We start from the raw sequence: 21,903 nt of genomic DNA, 5'->3' as shown, positions 1-21,903 counted from the left end.
GGATTATATATTAGCCTGGGAAGAGAGAAAACTATCTTGTGATTTTTGTATTGTGAAGTATCCTCAAGTAGCATGATTAAAGCAGATTTCCTCTTTTTTTTTTCTGCTTTCTTCTACCTTTTAACAAAACTAGCCATGATATGAGTTCATCTGTTATTTCAAAGTAAAGAGTGGGTCCCTTTCACCATTGAGCATGTAGCATCTTACTGATAAAAGGTACAGCTGGAGCTCAGGGCACTGAGCTTGCCCCTTTTCTAGTCCTCTTGGAGCCTAGAAATGGCACCAGGCCCTAATGGACAGGCAGACCTCAGAGATACTTCAAGTTGGGTTCCAGACCACCCCTGTAAAGCAGATACCAAAGATCCCAGTAAAGTGAATCAGATGAATTTTTTTGGTCTCCAAGTGCATATGAAAGTTACATTTATGCTACACTCTAGCCTATTAAGTATGCAGTAGCATTCTGTCTGAAGAAACAGTGTGTGTATCTTAACCAAAAAATACTTTATTGCTAAAAAATGTTATAATTTGCTTTTACCAAATCGCAGTAGTGACTGCAAAGACCACCAGCCACACTTCACCATAACAAATATAATAACGGTGAAAAAATCTGAAATGTTGTGAGAATTACCAACATGTGCACTCAACACAGGACCTTACACATAACTCCTAATAACAGCATTAAGCATCACAGTTTTTTAGAAAGATTTGATATACATTCGCTCTGTTATTTATCTGATTACTTATAGCAGAATCTCAGAAATGTCAAATGACTTGCCTAGCACTATAAAGCTAGGAGGTTTCTTATCCATGCACAGAGCTCAGGCCTTCCAGCCTCAGATGGGATGCTCTTTCCACCTCACCACACTTCCAGGAGTTTTTAATAACTATTTGTTAACCGAATACATGGAATGGTACGAAACTACTGCCCTGTGCAAACTCCAACCCCCTACACATCAGTATGTGTGTATCTTTGGTGGAATTGTATTCTGTTACAGCTGTGCTGTGCAAGCTGCAGGATCATACCACAGCTGTAGATGGGGGTGGCAGAGGTTTTCAGGAAACAAATGCATGGGCTGGAGGGTTTTCAGAATGATGTTCAACAGTCAAGATACACTCTTTGTTTTCTTGGGTAAAGACTTAGGAGCACAGAGAAATTTAGGTTCAGTCTCTGATGCCTGCCAAACTCATCTCCCCTAATCCCCATAGGAGACTAAGAGCTGAGAAAGCAAATTCAACCTTTTAAATCAGTCTTTTAAGTGGTAGATTTCTTCTCTTTTCTCTGTTTCCCTATTCAAGGCTTTAGGAAAGCTGTGGTTAGAGGGTCTAGTCTGGTCTTCATTGTACAGTAGAAAATTAGGGAAATGTCACTGCAGGTCTCTGTACATGCTGCTGTTGTTACTGGGGGGCTATGTCCTGAAGACAGGAGTAGTGATGGAGGCCTGGACAAAGCATCCAGGCATATCATATCCCATGTGGGGATGCTCGCTTACACTGCCAACCTTGGAGTGAAGTGGGTTTTCTTATACGAAGAGCTACATGACACAAAAGTGAAAAAATTAAAAAACTATAAAACATCAAAAATTTAGGATTTATCCTATTTTTTTAAAATGTTTTAAAGATAAAACATTTTTAAAAACGGGATAAATGCTGAATGTTAGAGTCACTGGCTATTCTGGAAGAATGGTCTTCTTTCAAGGTAATCCTTTAATTCATTTTTTTATTTATGTTTTACCAGCAATAAAAATCAGGAAGCACTACAACATCCGTAAGTGAACAACCAGAATTTCAGGGATAATGAGCATTTTGTTATCTGATTCCACTTGGGTACAGCCCAGTGGTTAATCTCTACTGACTCTTGTTTTCCAGGAGGAAAAGAGTCCCATTCTTCTGCTCTGTCCACATTTCATAGTAATTCCTTCAAGTATTTATCAAACAATTAATGTATACTGGGTACTGTACAAGGCTCTGAAGATACAATTGTGAAAAAGGCCATTGCCGCCCTTGTCTACATAGAATTCATATTGTAGTAGGGTCATACTGTAGAAGACATTAGTCAAGCAATCAAAATGCAGAGTCCAGGACTAGGGTAGAGGATCTAAAGGATTTTGTTAGCAGGGATGCCTAATTCTGCCTGATGGGTCAGGATAAGCTTCTTAATGACGTTATGATTTAAGCTGAAGACTGTGAGGGCATAGTTAGTAGCCAGGTGACAGGGAAAGGAGAGGCAAGGGTTTTCCCCATGGAGCTGTAGGATGTGTGAGGAAGGGAACAGCCTAGCCAAAGAAACAAGAATTTGACTGCAGCATTAAGTTTTTCTAGCATAAGCTGTGCAAGTAGCTGGCAGTAATTTTAGGTAACAGAGAAGTGGGTTCAAAGAACATTGCTTCAGTAATAATTATGCTCAGGTATGTTCCGCTCTCAGAAAATCAGAAGACTTTAACATTAATCTTCTACATAGTCTTCATTTTATTTACATAGTTATTTTGCATTTGAGGTGTGCTCTTTTTGCCTCTTAAGCAAGGTGATATGAATAACAATAGTGCTTCACATTTCTTAATTAAGCACTAGCTTTATTTTCTTAGCCATATTTAAAAACCGAAAATGACAAACACCTAAGAACACATCTAACCAAAGACATTCAAGTCTACTCTACTAAAAACTACAAGACATCCCTTAGAAAAGTTAAAGCAGACTTGAGGGACATGTCATATTCATGGATTGAAAAACATCACATTGTAGATATCATTACTGTCCAAATTGATTTATAGATTAAATACAACACTAATCCCAATACCAATAGGAAATTTGCAGAGTGATTATAAACTTATATAGAAAAACAAAAGACGTAGAATAGCCAAGATAATCTTAAAAAACAAGAACAAATCTGGAAGACATATTTCTAGATGTCAGGACTTATTATAAAGCTACAATAGCCAAGATAAAAGAGGCCCCAAAGAACCTCCCAGCAGTATTATTGTTTTCAGATTTACTCCACCATACTTAGCATCCTCTCTCCAACCATGGTTGCTGTAAAACATTTCTTTAAGAAAGACAAATACCATGTGATATCACATATCTGGAATCTAATATATGGCACAAATGAACCTTTCCACAGAAAAGAAAATCATGGACTTGGAGAATAGACTTGTGTTTTCCAAGGGAGAGGGGGAGGGAGTAGGATGGATTGGTAACTTGGGGTTAATAGATGCAGACTATTGCCTTTGGAATGGATTAGCAATAAGAACCTGCTGTATAGCACTGGGAACTATGTCTAGTCACTTATGATGGAGCCTGATAATGTGAGAAAAAAGAATGTATACATGTATGTGTAACTAGGTCACCATGCTGTACAATAGAAAATTGACAGAACACTAAACCAGCTATAATGGAAAAAAATAAAAATTATTATATAAAAATATTCGGTGGCATTAAAATGAACTTTCGAACACTTTAGTAATCACTGATATTATTGATGCTATTGTTGTTGATGATCAAAATAGTAATGGAAATCACAAATCTTTGGATAGCGGACAGTTGTCTATGAGACTAGTAGATTTTAGCCTGCTTTCCAGCATTGTATCTAGCATCTTGTCATTCAACAAGCCTCCTATTAAAGCCATGCGTCAATTAGGTAGAATAGTCTAGCTAGGCTATAGTACAAAGAGACACCCCAAATTCCATAATTCCACGGCTTAAGCCAATAGAAGGTGTTTTTTGTTTTGTTTTGTTTTTGGTCTTCTTTTGTTTGTTTTTGCTCACTAAATACTACTGGGCAGGTGTACAGATTGGTGGAATGGCTCTTCCTCCAAGAAGTCATTTGGAGACCAGACTGACAGCAGCTTTGCAGTCCTTTAACAACCTCCAGTCCCGAGACATGGACCTCCCAGCCATCCTGAAAGGAAACAGCCTGCCAGAGCACATGTAGAGAGGGTTTAGGCCTGCAAATGGTGCATGTTACTTGAACTCATATTCTGCTAGAGAGAACTTTGTCCCATGGCCACACCTATTTTTAGGGGAGACTGGAAACTGTACAAGGGCGAATGAAATTTTAGAGACAGCTAGCAGCCTCAGCCACAAGATCATTTGCCCATCAAACTGAAAATCTGAAATGCTCTCCAACCCTTAAGGACAAATCCTTAAGGCCACTGATCCTTGACACAAATGTTAATGAATTAAGTGTGTACAAAGGACAGAAAACCTAAGTTTTCCAGAACAGCTGATCTAGAGTAAGTTGGAATGAGGTGATTTCCAGTAGGAAGGAGCAAAGAAGTGCTACAGAAATATGTCAAATCTCAACACAGAAAGCATTTTAAAGATTTAGACTAATGATGGAGGTCCTGTCATAGTGCAGTGGAAATGAATCCAACTATGAACCATGAGGCTATGGGTTCAATCCCTGGCCTTGCTCAGTGGGTTAAGGTTCCAGTGTTGCCATGAGCTGTGATGTAGGTCACAGATGTGGCTCGGATCTGGCATTGCTGTGATTGTGGTGTAGGCCGGCAGCTGTGGCTCCGATTATATCCCTAGCCTGGGAACCTCCATGTGCCTCAGGTGCAGCCCTAAAAAGCCAAAAAAAAAAAGATTTAGACTAATGGGAAATTAAAGGAGCTGGACCAGCTTCCTTCTTGGCATACAGTTACTATCGCAGCGTCTTCTTAAACACACACCCCCCCCCAAGTGAGACAATGTCAGTTATCAGACTATAAAAGTGGAAACTACAGACCCAAAGCCTATGATAGTGTATATTACTATGCACCAGGTTAAAAACTATTTATTTGGCTAGGATTTTGAGCTTTTACTATCATATCAGTTCTGGGGTAACGAAATCAAGATGTGGTCCTCCCATAAGCTCCCTGGAGAATATAGAAGAGGGTAGTCAATTAAAATGACAGTGACTGTGCAATGTGATAAAGTGACCTATGAGATGATATATACTTTTAAGTATATATATATTTCTAAGTGTTTAATAAGGTGCTGAAAGGGCCTCAAGAGCATCTAGAGTCAGACTTGGGGATCGAAGTGTGCTTCCCAGAAGAGGTGGCACAAGCTGGATTTTGAAGGGCCAGGAAATGAGAAGAAATATGACATGAATGGTAACAACATGTGAAAAGGAACCGGGTGAAACCACTTTATGAGTTGAGAGATCATGCTGGAGGAAAGGAGCGAGTGGGAAGATTTGCTGGAGAAAAGAAAGAGGGAGAGAGGGGCTGAAGATGACAGCAAATAAAAGAGGAGGGGCAAGTCACAAAGTGGGTGTGTGCAAGTTACAGAGCTTGGGCTCACCCTCCACGTTCTGGGGAACCAGTGAAGGTACTGTTCATGATGAGTCAGTCTTTCCAGATTCCCCTGAACTTCCAGGTCCACCATATTTTGGAACTTGAGGGCAGCAAAATGCATCCATAAGGGGAAAGTTCCCATCTTTTTCCTCATTCAGTTTATCCAGGACTTATAGCAGAGTGAATTAACACAGCCCCTTAAACTAGGTAATTCCCAGCAAATCAGTTTACCTGTTAATTTAGGAGTTGATTTGTGTCTGTGAGTTATGATTAGTTATAGTGAATGACCATCAATAAACATGATAAAAAATATACTGTAATGTAAAGTACAAGAAGGTTTAGCCTGGGCAGCCAAGACCCACAGCAAACTTCCCAGCCTTTTATAAGATACATAGACTCTTTTACTAAAAAAGAGTAGTAAAAAGAAAAGGAGTAATGTCATATGTTTAAAACCTCAATATAGTACAGGAAATACCAATAGGATAAAGAGACAATATAGTAGACTTTTACTATTGTAAATGTCCTTCTTTGATTAGTGTATGTGTGCTTCTCAGATTAGAGAGAAATTGATAAATCAGGTGCCCTGGGCTCAGTCTTGTGACCCAAGTTAATACTTCCACTAATGACCTGAAAGAGGAAGTGAACCCAGTTGGTTAAATTTTCTGATGACAGAATTGCTTTCTTAAGTTAAAAACAGAAAACAGAAAAAAAAAATTTTTCACCAGCTGAGCAAACATAAGACTCTTGGGGCAGTGTGAGAGTTAACTAATTTAATCTGAATGATATCTGTGTATTATAAACTACATGATTGTGAATCATTTGAACCATATTTATTTCAGTTTGCCAAGGGCTTGAGAATAAAAGACCTTTCAGTTTTTGACCTACATAAACAAATGTATTGCAGAGTGAGTAATGGTTTGTATTTTAAAACAAGAAGCCAGTGCTAGAAACTTTTAGCATGTTAGAATACTCTAATGCAAGGAGTGGACAAGGTGACAAGAAGAAAAGAGTAGTAGATGAAGCACCGACATCCACATTTGGGGTGATGCAGAGTTAATCTCACCAGTTTGAGATTTGTTACCATTGGGAAAGCAGGGTAAGTCTGTGAAATGAGCGTGGACTTTCACATCCTGTCCCTCCCCTGCCAGCCAAGTAAGTTTGGGCGAGTTACCTAATGGTTCTGAAAACCAGCTTCCTTCTCTGTGAAAGAGAAACAAAACGATGGTGTAGGAGTATTGCAAGAGTCAAATGAGAGTATGTGCATGTGTGTGTACCTAATCAGTAAGCCGTGGTGACGGTGGTTGAGGAAGAAGGACAGTGTCTGGGAAAGTCGAACAGTAGTGCAGCAAGCAGAGAGCTTGTTGTGTACAACACAGTGGGAGGGCGAGACCTGCTTGTTCACTCCTTCTGGTGTCCTCTCTTCTTTCATTTAATGTTTGGTATACCTGCTGCCTGGAGGCCTGTAGGCTCAGCCACATAAAACTGAATAGTGTATTTCCACCCTCCTGAAGCTTATAGTCAGAGGGTAGCTGGGCTTTCAGGGGAGCAGGGAGCACCCATTGTACTTCTGCGTCCTAAGCCAGTTTGCAAAGTGCCTTGATTATAGAGAGGAGGAAGCAGCTAACTCAGCTGAGGAGCCACACAGGAAAAGGTTCTCAAAGGAGAAAACCTTTGAGTGGAAACTGTGAAATGTAAGTAAGTGTTACCATGTGAACAACAAGGGGAGGGGGAGCTTTCCAGGCAGAGGAAACTTGCGGAAGTGTGGAGGTAGGTTTGGCCTGGTGTAGCTGGAGAATGGCAGCGCAGTGTGCCCAGGCCATATGGTGCCTGGGAGGTGATGTGGGGAGAGGAGGCGAATGGGCTGCAGCCAGCAGGCAGGGTGTAGGTGTGGAGTTTGTATTTCACATGAGAGGAGACAACATCGAACCCAGGCCAGGTCCTGGCCTTTCCACTTATTGGCTCCTTGGTTTTAGGCAAATTAGCTTGTACCTCAGTTTTTTCTTCTATGCAAAGGAGGATAATTTTGCCCACCTTGAAAAACTATGGTATGAAGCATTTGTAAAACGCTGCTCTCCAGAAGTGTTCATACCTTTTTCTTCTCCTCACTCAACTCTGGTGAAACTTCTCCTCACTCAACTCATGTTTATTTCATGACTAAGTGAAATAAACAAAAGAGAGTTAAAACTCTCTTCCCTGGAAATTTGAAAGAATGTGTTATGGACCCCTACTTCTGAATTCTCACTGAGATAACTATTTGATAAAGGTATTCATCTGGTACAATACTTTATACATTCCTAGAAAATCACCCTAAGGCATTGGTGTGCTCCACTCTCTTAGGTGACTTTTATACTTATGATTAGAACACGTTATAAACTTGAACTTCTGAAGAGAAGAGTAAGGAAGAAATTGGCTTTTTTTTTCATTAGTATCTTAAAATGAATTTCTGAATCAAAGTTGAATGCCATGTTCATATAGATAAGTTGAGATTATGTCAGCTACATGTGTGCCTGTCCTGATTACACAGGTAGATCCAAAATCATTGTCTTGAGTAAGTTTTATTAATTCATGTAAAGGTCATGCTAGCTGAAAGATTCAATTTTATCTATAATTTCAGGAATAATATAGTTGAAAACCCTTAAAATTATTGCTGCTTATTATTGCTGAATTGTTAAAGTTCAAAATGCATGTTTAGGAGGAAATGAAGTAAGATGACAACCAACCACATCTTCCTTGTTTTTGGCAAAGTTCTGATATTTAATCATCACAGCTGCGACATTACACATGTACAGATCTTCCTCAGCTTATATTGGGGCTACATCCCAATTAAATCATCTTAAGTTGAAAATGCACTTAATACATCTGACCTATCAGACATCATAGCTTAGCCTAGCCTAGCCTTAGATGGAACTAAAGCATATAACGAAAGAGAGTGGCCACAGTTCCTCAAGAACAAGCTTTTGTTCCTTGCACTGACCATTCCTTCTGCTCAGAGTTCTCTCCCCTTTCCCCCCACCATATGCGCATGGTTTGCTTCTTCACTTCTTCCAAGTCTCTGCACCAAGATTACCTTCTCAAGAAGCTTTCACCAGATCATTCCATTTAAAACAGATTTCTCTACCACCCTCCCAAGCCCTGCAAATATATCTTTCCTGTGATGTTTTTTATCTGACAAGCAGTACATTTACTTTTTTGTTTATCGTCTAATTTTACCCACTAGAATGTAACCATCATGAATACAGAGACTTTGCCTATCCTTAGCACCTAGAACTGTAGGTGCTCAGTAATATTTCTTGGTAGAAAAGAAGGGACTTAAGAAGTAAGAATGGTGCCAAGAAGGTTAAAATTTGGCATGACTTAGGTTTGTGAAACATTCTAATAACAACACAACTATTATGAGTATGAAGCTAGGTCTACTATTGGGAACAGGTGGCTTGGTATATTATATATTTCTTCTTCATTAATAAATTTGAGTAGTTCAATAATGAGTAACTTTCCTTCATCAACTACCAAGTCAGTACAGTTTGATAGGAAAGGCAGGATAAATGTTTGGTTCTTTGTCAAAATATTGAGTTGGTTCATTGGCACTATCTGCAGTTGCCCAATGAGGGGTTTTGGTTTTCAATTAATTTATTCATTTCCTTGTTTTTAAATATCATCATGAACTCAGAAAGTTGAATATATTTGATACATTTTAATTGTTATAATGTTACTTTATTGATGCTCGAATTGTCTCATTTTTTGGCTAGTGAGAGTCTCTTCAGATTGATTCCTGAACACTTTTGATATGGACCTCATAGTGGTCTTCCTTGCTGTCTTGTACAACAGAATATTTCAGGGTCATCTTATATGTTTTTGTCCCTAACTCTAGAATCATCTGAGTTCTAGGAACCCTGATTCCTTTAAGAGAGATATGGTAGTTAGAGGCCATGACTGGGTGCTAGGGTTGCTCATTGCTTCTGAGATAGCCACTATTTTTAGACCTTCACTATGAACAGAGCTGGAAAATAATTTGGGGGTGATTTAATCTTAATAGAAAAAGCACAAAAAAGCATAACTATTAGACTCCTATTATACTTTCTTTTCTATTGATGGAAGTGGTATTAAAACTGAAAAAAATAGGAAGGACCTCTTGAGGAAAATTTGAGACTCAATCCATGAAAGGGACTAGTGTGTATTAGTTGTATTTAAATAACTTAGTCTAGAGTTCACATTGTGACTTAGTAGGTTAAGAACTTGACATAACTTCCATGAGGATGTGGGTTCAATCCCCACCTCACTTTGTAGACTAAAGTTCCAATGTTGCTGCAAGCTGTGACATAGGTCACAAATGTGGCTTGGATCCCATATTGCTGTGCCTGTCAGGTAGGCTGGTAGCTGCAGCTCTGATTCAGCCACTAGCCTTGGAACTTCCATATCCTATATGGGTATGTATAAATATACATACATTCATACATACATACATACATAAATAGTGACTCAGATAAATTATGTCCCAGAAAGAATTCATGTATCCAAGCATGGAAATACCGCCAGTAAAGTTTAAGAAATCAGGGATGTCAGAAATAATGTAACAAGCAAATAATGGCCTATTTTAAAAAAGAACTTTTAAAACGCAAAAAAATTGGCATTCTTTGATTCTTAATCAGATCCAGAACTGATTACTATATAGGTAGTTTTTAAGGAACTTGGGGGGGGGGGAATGGGATTACTCTGAAGTACAACAGATTCATATTGACACCATACTAAATCCAATTCCTCTTATAATATTTTTAAGTCTCATATCATTCTCTATAGATAAAATGGAGGAAACTGAGTCAGAGTTTGGATTTTCAAAAAGCAAGGCAGAGCTGAGTCTAGTCTCAGTACTCACCTGAAATATAAAGATATAGCTAGAGTAAAAGTGGATATATTAATATATAGCCTGCAAATCCTCATCAGATGAGATGGATGAAATGGCTATAATATTAGACAAAATAGACTTCAGAACAAGGACTATTAACAGAAAAAAATATAATCTTGACAAATGTGGCTTCCTGAGGAATGGAGGGCAATTTAAATCAGTCAGTGTAATTTGATAGGTAAATAGAAACAAAGCATATCATCATCTCAATGGATCCAGAATAAGCATTTGATAAAATTCAATATTCATTCCTGATAAAAATTCTCATCAAACTAATAGAAGAAAATATCTTTAACTGATAGTGAGCATATGTGAAAAACATACAGGTAATATCATACTTAATTAAAGACTTCCCTTCTAAGATCAGGAATAAAGCAAGTATGTTTGATCACATCAACTTCTGGTCAACATTATCCTATTTAGTATAATAAGACAAGAAAAGTAAATAAAGACATACAGATTGTCAAGGAAGAAATAAAAATGTCTATATTTTCAGGCAACATTATATATATATATATACACACAGATCTTATAGAGAAGGAAAATATTAAAGAATCTCCAATAAAGCTTTGAAAACAAATACTTGAATTCAACAAGGTCACAGAATATGAGGTCAAATTACAGAAATTAATCATATTTCTAAAAATGAACAAATAGAACTTGAAATGTACAAAAATTAGAATAGCATCAAAAATATGAAATGCTTTGCAATAAATTTAGTAAAACATAGGCAAGACCTCTGCACCAACATCTAAAAAAAAATGCAAAGAGAATTTTGTAGACTTAATAAATGAGAAGATATACCATGTTCATTGATCTGAAGATATTGTTAATATGTCAATTCCCATTAATTCTATAGCTTCAATGCAATTCTAATCAACATCTTGAAGACTTTTTTGAAGAAATTGTTAAGCTAGCCCTAAGATATGTATGGTAATATGAATAACCTGGAAAAACTAAAACAGTTCTGGGAAAAAAAGTCATAGGAGTTATCCTCCCCAGCTTAAAGACTCATAATAGGAGTTCTCTTGTTGCTCAGCAGGTTAAGGATCCAGCATTGTCACCGTTGCTGCTATGGCATATGTTTGATCCCTGGCCCAGCAACCTATGCATGCCATGGGTGCTGACAAAACAAGAAAAAAAAAAAAAGACTCCTTATAATGCTACAATAATCAAGACAGTATGGTACTAGTATTAAGGATAGACATATAGATCAAAGTAATAAAATAAGTCCAGAAATAGATCTACACATATAAAGGCTTGTTGATTTTTGCCGAAAGTGCCAACTGAAGCAGTACATGGGCAATTGAAGAGTTTTACAGCAAATGATGCTGAAACAATTGGCTATCCACATGTGGGTAAAACAAAATCAACCTATACCCCTATCTCACACCATATACAAAAATTAATTTGAAAGGAATCATAAACCTAACTCTAATAGCTAAAAATATAAAACTTCTAGAAGAAAGGGCACAGGAAATGGTCTTTATGACCTTGGGTTAGAGAATGGTTTGGGAAACCACAAAAAAAAAAAAAAATAGAAGCCATAAAAGAAAAATTTGGGAGTCCCCCTTGTGGCTCAGCAGAAATGAATCTGACTAGTATCCATGAGGATGCAGGTTCAATCCCTGGCCTTGCTCAGTGGGTTAAGGAGCCGGCATTGCCATGAGCTGCAGTGTAGCTGACAGACACGGTTCAGATCCCACATTGCTGTAGCTGTGGCATAGGCTGGCAGCTACAGATCCAATTGGTACCCCTTGCCTGGGAACCTCCATATGCCGCAGTTGTGGCCCTAAGAAGAAAAAAAGAAAAGAAAAGGAAAATTTAGTAAATTAGATGTCATCAAAATTTAAAATATTTTCTCTTCAAAAGGCACTTTTAAGAAAAATAAAAAGCAGAGTTCCCATCATGGCATAGCAGAAACAAATTCGACTAGGAGCCATCAGGTTACAGGTTCGATCCCTGGCCTTGCTCAGTGGGTTAAGGATCTGGCATTGCCGTGAGCTGTGGTGTAGGTCACATACACAGCTCAGACCTGGTGTTGCTATGTCTGCAGTGTAGGCCAGCAGCTGTAGCTCCAATTTGACCCCTAGCCTGGGAAATTCCGTATGCCACAGGTGCCACTCTAAAAAGAAAAAATACAAAAATAAATAAAAGAAAGTTTCATTTAAAAAAAAATAGACTATCCTGCTATGAAACCCTAGAAAAAAATAATCTATAGTATTGATAGGAAGCAAATAAGTAGTTGGCAGGGGGTGGGATTTGAGGGAAGGAACTGACTACAGTGGGAACTTCGAGGAGTGATGAAAATGTTCAATATCATGATTCTGGTAGTAGTTGCATGACTGTATACATTTATGCAAGAATTGTACACCTAAAATTGTACTTCATAAATAAAGCTGATTCAAAGTGATGATGATGGTGCTGGTGGTGGTAGTAACAACGGTGGCATCAGCTTCTAGCCACAGAATGGAACAGATGCCCTCTCTGCATATTTTTCCTCTAGAAAGCAGGGAATCCCCTGACCACAGTGCAGCCTTGATAGGCTCATTTTTTTTCAACTTTGTTGACGAGCCTGAGCAAGAATTCTGACAGAAGTTCTACTCAGGCTCTGTGGCTTAGAGTCTTCCTATATCTACATTTTTCTTTTAAGTTTTATTGAAGTATAGTTAATTTACAAGGCTGTGATAATTACTGCTGTACAACCAAGTGACCCAGTCGTATGTGACCCCCCCCCACACACACATACCACACACACACAGATATACCCATTCTCTCTTATTCTTTTCCCACTTAGATTATCACAGAATACTGGGTGGAATTCTCTGTACTATAGAGCAAGTCCCCATTGGCCAGTCATTCTATATACCTCAGTGTGCATATGCCAATCCCAAACCTCCAGTCCATTTAAATTGATAAGGCCAGCATCATTGACCGGGGATTCCTGAGATAGGATCTGCACCTTTTGTGCAAGTCTCAGACTTGGAACACTGTGAGTTATATACATGGTCAATGATAGACAATTATCCTGTGTGCCATGGGTGAATATAAAGAGCATCAATTAGAGAACCAAACACCCTTGAGTTTAAATGTAATTTTTATATGTTAGAAAAGTATGTAGACATTTATTTCCTCATCTGTAAAATAAGGATTCCCCCCCCCAAAAAAAATGTATGAAATAAGTTGTATGGTCTATGATATATGACAAGTGTTCTCAGTTTAAATAAATTTTAGAAACACTGGAGTAATCACAGTTAAAGAAGGATCCTTATCATAGAACCTCTTAAAACCTTTCATATGAATTTCCAAGAAGGCAAAAGTGAGCAGCTTGTATTAGTGCTTGGTTCCACATAGCAGAAACTCATCTTGAATTCGCCGAAGCAACAGGAGGCGTGAATTAGAAATCTCCTGTGATGGGAGGAAGTGCAGCAGGATCCAAGAATTTGAATGCTACCACAACTCTCTGTCTCTTCTATGTGTTTCTCTGCATGTCACCTTTATTCTCTCAGACCAATTTTCTTCACATTACAGGAAACTCAAAAGCCAGGACTTCCTGTCCTTAGTGCTTAGCCCCTAGGAAAGAACTGAGACTTATTCTCTCTAGTTCCAAGTTCAAAAACCCTAAAGAAGGGCTCTGATTCATCTAGTTTGAACCAAGCACTTTTTCCCTGAATCAGGCAACCGTAGTGCCTTGGGATTGACTCACCTTGGGTTATGATGCTCATCCCTGGGCCAGTCAGCAGGAGAGGATGGGGTGGTCAATAAAATAACAAACCAGCCCCCATTTAACCTACATTATTAGTATAATGATAAGGAACTTTTTTTTTCAAAATGGGGTGAGGGTTTTTTAAGGGAAGACCAAAAATAGATAGCTCCTGAAGTCTACACATGGCTGCCCCCACGCATGCATGGTACACACCCAGTCACTTACATATGCTTCTGGGCACAATACAATGCCAGAATGCCTCCTGCCACCAATGGATAAGTATATGATAAATCAGAGTCAGTAAAGTAACTCAGCAAGCTGTTTGATTACCTGACCCTCTAGAGGTCTTAGTTCACTGGCCTCAGAAAAAAAATATCTTCTTTTAAAACCAAGTATCTGACCTTTTGTTTCCAAGTGACTTCAGATGACTTACTCTTATGGCACCTTCCTAAAAGGTAAAAGAAGTAAATGGTTTAGTCTCTGGTCTTAAATTTTTTTCCCAGGTTGCTGCCTCAGAGGAAAATAGGAGTGAACAGATCAAGTTAATGAGGGAGGAGTATTGAGAGCTGGTTAGGAAGGAAAGTCAAGATATAAAATTGGGTTGTGATGATTGTTGTACAACTATAAACGTAATAAAATTCATTGGGTAATTAAAAACAAACAAAAGAATCCTGATGTGGTCTGAGGTAGCCATGAGGATTGACATGAGTAGAATCACCTGATGAAAAAGGAAAGTTAAACAGTGGTATTGGGTTTGGGGTTGTCAGATACATAGGAGTTATCCTCTGTACCCGCAACATCTAATCCCTCACCAGGTCCTGTCTGTTTTACCTCCTAAATATCTCTACTCAGAGCCTTCTTTTCCACATCTAGCATCACTGCCCAAGTTTAAAGCTATTGTCACCCCTCCCCTTGACTCTATGTTTATCCTCCTCTATTCTCATCCCTCTCCTATCCAATCCACACACTGCAATGAAAAGAGGGTTCTACTTTCTCCTTGCTTAGAAGACTCTGGTATCTTTCCACTGCTCCTAGGATAAAAACTAAAGTCCCGAGCACACTTAGAAGCCCTAGGATGTGCCCCAACCCAGCTCTCTTGCCTCATCTCATACCTCCTTTCTGCTTGCTGTCAGCAATCCAGCTATACCAGGATTCTGAGACCTGTGATGTTGCCCTCTGCCCCAGGACCTTTGCAAAGGCTCCTCCCTCTGCTGTAGCTCTCTCTCTTTGCATGGTTAATCATCCTCAGTTCTTCAGAAAAGAGCCTGGGCACCACTTCCAAGGAAAACGTCCTCTTGATTAGATTTGTTTGTAAATGATTCTTGTGGGACTGTGTGGCTTTCCTTCTGTTCACCTCACTCACTTTGTGTTACTCCCTCACTGACTTGACAATGCCCACTGGATTGTCATCAGGAGACCTCCATTTTTCTCACTGCTACAAGCACATAGAAGATACTCAGTATATACTTGCTGAATAAATGAATGGAGGGAGAGATCCAGAGCCATCTTCTAGAAGACAGTGTAAAAGTAAGAGTAAGATTGGGGGAGGGAGGTTGACTTTATTTCACTTTCAAAGGAAAGAAAACACTTAGGGGAAAAATGCAAAGCTACTCTCAAATTATTTGGTTGTGGAGTAACATGAAGACCTTTCCCACTGAATGGAGAAGCCAGATTGAACTAAGAGTAGGAATACATTTGGCTTCATCATGTGTAGTTCAAGTTGGAGCTAAGAGATAAAATTTCAGGTTAGGAAGAATAAGTACAAAAAAGTGCCCTGTAGTTTTGGCAAGCAAGACATTGCTCCTTTCTCTGGTGAATTGAATTTCTGCAACCTTGGGAAGGCAGGACCCCGCGAAAGAGCCTCTAATATGTGTGATCATTTCCTAGAGCTTGGAGAGTAAGAGGACAAAGGTGGAGCAACAGGAATAAAATTAAGGAATGAAAGAGGTACATTTATTTGAAGATTTTTTTAAAAAGAACCTTGAAAACCACAGGAGCTCCTTGAGATGTTTTTATAATTGAATATAATTTATCTGGGATGGAAAGGAATAATAATCAAAACATTTTTTTACTTAAATGCATCTGGAGGCATATGAAATTAGACTCTTGATGGTGGCCTGTGTTTGCCTGTGTCCTCGGTGTTTTGTCCCCGGGCTGCAGACTGGGAATGTGTTTTAGGGTGCAGACATGGAGCACAAAATAGTAAATGAACTTTGCCGTGTTAAAAACACCCAGCAGTGTAACATCCTCCTCATTTGGCAGGGAAAGGGCTTAACATTTGGAAACTCAGCAGTGCATTAAGTATTTTAATAATCATTGTTGACACACAAAGCATATGGCCTTTCAGAACTCACTGGGTCAAGTATTGAAGTCGTCTTCTAGGTTTCTAAAATTACTTTCCAAATTCAAACAAAATTAAATTAGGGCACATTTCACTGTATGTTAATTCATGATCTTTTTGTAGTAAGCTAAGGAAATAAGTTTGCTTCTCAGATAAAAGAAGCACATAGTTATCTATGTGTAACTAATTATGTTAATATAAAGGAAAAAGTAATTTACATCCCCACAAAAAAAGTAATTCGCATTTAATTAGTAAATCTAGACCCTCCCCATAAGCAGCCAGCCTTGTTCCTACCTTGTATTTACTATGTACTCCCATTCATGCTTTAAGACCCACCTCAGATATCCCCCCATTTCAGAAGCTTTCATTGTCCACCTATTTATTGTTAATATCAGTTATGTGTATAGCCACAATAATGCCATGAAATAAGCAACCATAACACTCAATGGTTTAAAACAATAAGCATTTCTTATTGCTCACAGGTCTGTGAATTAACAAGGAAGGCAATTCTGGTCTCATACATGAGTCTGTGGTCAGCTGGGGGTGGGGAGGGGCTCTGCTGATCATGGCTGGCCTCCTTCACATGTCTAGGAGTCAGTTTGCCAAAGGCCAATCTTTTGGGACCACCAGTCTCTCTTCCTCATGTCTCTTGCATGCACAACCCTCAACACCCCTCCCGCTGGCCAGCCCAGGCACATTCTCAGGTTGGCCCGGGGGGCGTGTTCCCATGGCAATCTCAGAGAAGGCACAAAGAAAGTGTAAGCAGGCTAACATTTTTTTCCCAAGCTTCCAGGTTCATCCCATTCATTAACATCCCATTGACCTTAACAAGTTACATGCCAAGCCCAGTGTCAGAGTGGAAGGAGACTACAGAGTTACAGGGCTAAAGATGTGGATACTGGGAAGCGTGTATTTGGGGTTTTAATGCCATCACCCAGCACCCCTGCCCATGACACCCCCAGCATTAATCATTCCCTAGCCTGTGCTATTCTGTCTTCATTCTTAGTTCTAGTGTTGTACTTTCCCCATTGTATTATAATACAGTTGCTAATTTGTCTTCTCTAAAAGATTAGAGGGTCCTTTGCCTATGGGCATTCATTCTTGAGTATTTATTGGCCACCTGCTATATGTCTTATTCCTTTACAGAACCCCATCACTACCAAGTACCTAGCACTGATCTTAACACATAATAGGTGCTCACGCTCACTAGTATATGTGGAATAAATGCATGCATGAAAGCTTGCACCTGTATTTATCTCTGTCCCCTTCAGAAGGAAAGGGGGAGGACAGATGCCTGTCAGGATCCCAGCTGAGTTTTTCCTGGCTTGAGCAATTTGAACCAGTGGGAACCAGCACTGAGATTCTCTGGTGCTTAAACATCTTTCCTCCACATGCTCCCACTTCTCCCTTTAGGAACTCAGGTTTTCTTTTTTGTGTGATCCTCGTTCCTCTCAAATGCATTCTAACTCTTTTTACAGTCCACCCTCCCTGGTAGTTTTCCCCAGAGCCTCTCCACTGCATGATGAGGAATGGTCAGGTTCCAGGATTTATTTAAGCTCATGGTGTGTTTTGAGAGGGGCTGGATTACTTCCATTCACTGGTTTTCCAAGCTCTGTAGACTAGGAATATAGAGGAATTCTTAGGAAATTCTTTGTACCCTGTAGACACAAGGGCCTATTCATATACATTATTAATTCTGTCAATATGGTACTAAATATACTGCCTGATTATTTTCTAATTCCATAGAATCCTATAGGGAAAACTTATGTTTCTGGGTAGAATCATAATTTTGAATTTCCTGATTTTCCAGTGGTTAGAGAAAGTTGGTTGACGATAGAAAAGCATGGCTGTGGAGGCAGACAGGCTAATCTAGAATGCCAGCCCTGCCCGTTAGATACTTACCCTGAAGAAGCCTTTTACCCTCAGCAGCCATGTCAATATTTTGCCACACCTGCAGCTTCTGGAAGTCCCCAGGCCAGAGATTAAACCCGTGACACAGCAGTGAGCCAGGCTACTGAAGTGACGACACCAGATACTTTACCCACTGCACCACAAGAGAATTCCAAGAATTATATCTGTAGTTAATTTTTTAATTGTAAATTGTTACAGATGTTAGCAATTGTATCAGTGGCTACTCTTCTTTTTCTTTTTTTTGTCTTTTTGCCTTTTCTAGGGCCTCTCCCTCAGCATATGGAGGTTTCCAGGCTATGGGTGTAATCGGAGCCATAGCTGCCAGCCTATGCCAGAGCTACAGCAATGAGGGATCCAAGCCGCATCTGCGATCTACACCACAGCTCACGCCAACACCGGATCTTTAACCCACTGAGCAAGGCCAGGGATCGAACCTGCAACCTCATGGTTCCTAGTCAGATTCATTAACCACTGAGCCACGACGGAAACTCCACAGTGGCTACTCTTATTATATACTGTCCTATAATTTTAAAAGCCACAAATATAAGTTAATGTTATTAGTGGTAAAAATTAATATATTGTAAGCCAAATGTCTTCATGTTTATTTTTGTTGAAAAATAAAATCATCACTTTTAGGACTAAAGGTTCTACTTTAAAATAGTACTCAGGTACTTCATCTTTTGAAATGGTGTGGAAATTCTTCATTCGGCATCTGCTTTGTACCAGGTCACCAGGTGTGCTGATCATATAATGGTGATCAAGGTTGACCTCATCCTCAAGCGCCCAATCACCCCCACCTGAGATATTCTATGATGAAAGAGTGTCATTAATGAGTCAGCATTATTCTCAGCTCCCAGTTACCTACCTGGTAACACCAACTGCATGAATTATCTAATATGTGAGTAGCTTTCCCTGGTTAAAATATAACATGGTGATGCTTCAGGTTGGATGAAGGGAAAATTTTGACTCCCCAATTTTTAATGTAGCTGAATTAAATTTCAAAATCTTCTATTTTATTTTCAAATAATATGTAGAATAGACATTTCTGAATCTTCCGTCCCTGAATTACCACATGGCTTAGGGATGGATAGAGGATTGCTTGTATACATAGTCATAAAAAGTTGACACTTTATCAATGGGGAGAGGTTTTCAGGCTGTATCACAGTGTCCCTATGTGCTATCTTAGATTGGATCTTGGAACAGAAGAAAAAGAAGGACGTTAATGGAAAAGCTGGCAAAATCTGAGTAACATCTTTTACTTAGTTAATAGGATTGTATCAGCATTAATTTCATATTCTTAATGAATATGCGGTGTTATGTAAGATGTTAATATTAGGGGAAGTGGATGAAGAGTATATGGGTAGTCAGCCTCACACAACCCTAACAAAAGAAGAGGGCAGATATTATTTCCTTCCCACTCCACGTGTTTCCAGACTTCTTCCTATGGTCTGTCTGCGAATGCCTTGAGAGGAGAGGAATTTTAACCTTCAACTGAGAAAAATAAAATTAGGATGCTAAGACTGATGTAAAATCATGATATAAAATACTGTTACTTAGGTCCTTTGGAGGTAAAGAATAGATATTATAGGATCTTCTCACTTGCGTAGAATTTTCATAGGTGTTTTCTTATATGAAAGACATAATCCTGCTATTGGTCCTTCCTCACTAACAAATTTTAACTACCTAAGAGTCTGAGTGGTTCAGAGATTCCCTTTTACTTTTCTAGGTGCAAACACAAGTTCGCCTTGCCAAAAAAAGCTTTGACAAATTGAAGATGGATGTGTGTCAAAAAGTGGATCTTCTTGGAGCAAGCAGATGCAATCTCTTGTCTCATATGCTAGCGACATACCAGGTAACAAAGTATTGCTTGTCACAATGAACCAAGGATGTTACAAGCTTTAGATAACAGAAAAACGGTGTTTGAGCCGAAAGTATGGTTTGGGCATGATGATGTTCTGATTGTCTTTCTCATAATTTACTTTCCACATCCCTCCTTTTTAGCATCCTAGAGTTAATCACACTGAATATTAGCTATTCCCCATATACACACTGTAATTCTCATCTCCCTGCATTTATTGAGGCAGTTCCTTCTGCCTGAATGACTGCCTCCTCCATGTGTACTTTTCCAGATTCCACTTTGATGTACCAGAGTGTCACCTCCTTCAGAAGGCCTCCTCTGAACTCCCTTACATTGCTGCCTATAATTCTCACGGCATGGTCACATCCTTTTCAAGTTGTCGTGATTTCATGAACTCGCTTTTTAAATTTTTTTTTCATCTTTTAAAATTTTCTTGAAATATAGTTGATTTACAAGGTTGTGATAATTTCTGCTGTATAACAAAGTGATTCAGTTATACATGTACACACAGCCATTCTCTTTCAGATTCTTTTCCCGTATAGATAATCACAGAATATTGGGTAGAGTTCCCTCTGATGTACACCAGGTCCACATTCGCCAGTTGTTCTATGCACCACAGTGTGCATATGTCAATCCCAAACCAGTAGTCCATCCCCCCCAACCTGTCCCATTTGGTAACCATAGTTTTTTAAAGCCTGCGAGTCTCTTTCTGTTCTGCAAAGAAGTTCATTTGTATCCCTTTTTTAGATTCCATCATATGATGTTTGTCTTTCACTGTCTGACTAACTTCACTTAGTATGATAATCTGACTTGCTTTTGTTTCCTCATTGCCTCTGAGTTCCTCATGATGGCATTTGTATCCATCAAAGGACTGAGTGTGGGAGGCAGACTCTGGGTATGGTAGGGAATATATGGTGGATAAGACCAGATTTCCTGTCCTCAAGGAACTTAGTTTAGGAAAGAAGTCAAAGACAGTAAAGTCTGTATTTTCTCTACCACAAGGAGAGAACAGGAAGTGCTAAGTGAAATGAGATCCACAAAATCCAGTGGAGGTGTATTGAGCAGGATATGGAATCAGTTAAGGGATAACAAAAGTTCACAGTTAATGACTAGCCCTGGGTTTTGGAGGGTGGGTCAGATGGGACAAGCCCAAAAGAGAATGGAGAAGAGAACATCCCAGTTGGTAGAGCAGCAGGAACTGCAGGGACAGTGTTTGGGGAACAGGGGACCATTAAGTTGGGCTGAAATACAGAGCATAAGTAGGAACAGAATAAGAAAAAAGACTGCAGAAATGAGTCAAAATCATGTTTGAGGGGACTTGAAGGCACAGATGGGCACTCTCCTTTAGGGCCCATGACCAGATCTTGGCATTTAAGATATTAATAGCTTTACTTTCTTTCTTTATAGACCACTCTGCTTCATTTTTGGGAGAAAACGTCTCACACTATGGCAGCCATCCATGAGAGCTTCAAAGGTTATCAGCCATATGAATTCACTACGTTAAAGGTATGGCAGCTAGAGAGGCCATTAGAAAACCTTATAAAAAGTACAGGTTTGTTTATGACACTAGCTATGTCCCTTTTAAGGGGGTCAAGCATCATTATTATAGCATACTCCAAATGTCAAAGAGAGAATTATGCCCCCAGCAGAGTCTTTATTATCGCATCAGTACTCAATGCAACTATAAGCCACAACAATCCATAAAACACAGGCTGAACCTTGGTACTTGTAACAGAGATGAATTGTGGTGAACTTGAGCCAAATGATGGGTCTTGCTCCTTTAAAATACATATTTGGCACTGTTAAAGGGAAGATTGTACAAGGCTAGTACACTCTCTTACATTTTACTTATTAAAATATGCTCACTTGAGAAGACATCTTCCTTTCTTTCTTTCCTTACTTCTAACAAAT

The 21,903-nt window shown here is 39.2% G+C and overlaps 1 protein-coding gene across 7 annotated transcripts in view; it reads left to right on the top strand.

Annotated features, from left to right (window-relative positions):
* ICA1 (islet cell autoantigen 1) overlaps window positions 1–21,903 on the top strand; it is a 149,391-nt gene that overhangs the window by 87,138 nt on the left and 40,350 nt on the right. For all 7 annotated transcript variants that reach the window (XM_047752363.1, XM_047752359.1, XM_047752364.1 and 4 more), the window contains exons 7-8: window positions 19,861–19,986; window positions 21,400–21,498. In XM_047752363.1, the coding sequence (XP_047608319.1) occupies window positions 19,861–19,986; window positions 21,400–21,498 (225 nt within the window). The remainder of the gene's footprint in view (window positions 1–19,860; window positions 19,987–21,399; window positions 21,499–21,903) is intronic.

The sequence above is a fragment of the Phacochoerus africanus genome, chromosome 11 (genome assembly GCF_016906955.1).
Source record: "Phacochoerus africanus isolate WHEZ1 chromosome 11, ROS_Pafr_v1, whole genome shotgun sequence".
NCBI classification, from domain to species: Eukaryota; Metazoa; Chordata; class Mammalia; order Artiodactyla; family Suidae; genus Phacochoerus; species Phacochoerus africanus.
Note: the sequence above shows the minus strand (reverse complement) of the source record. Positions and strands in the feature narration are given on the sequence as shown.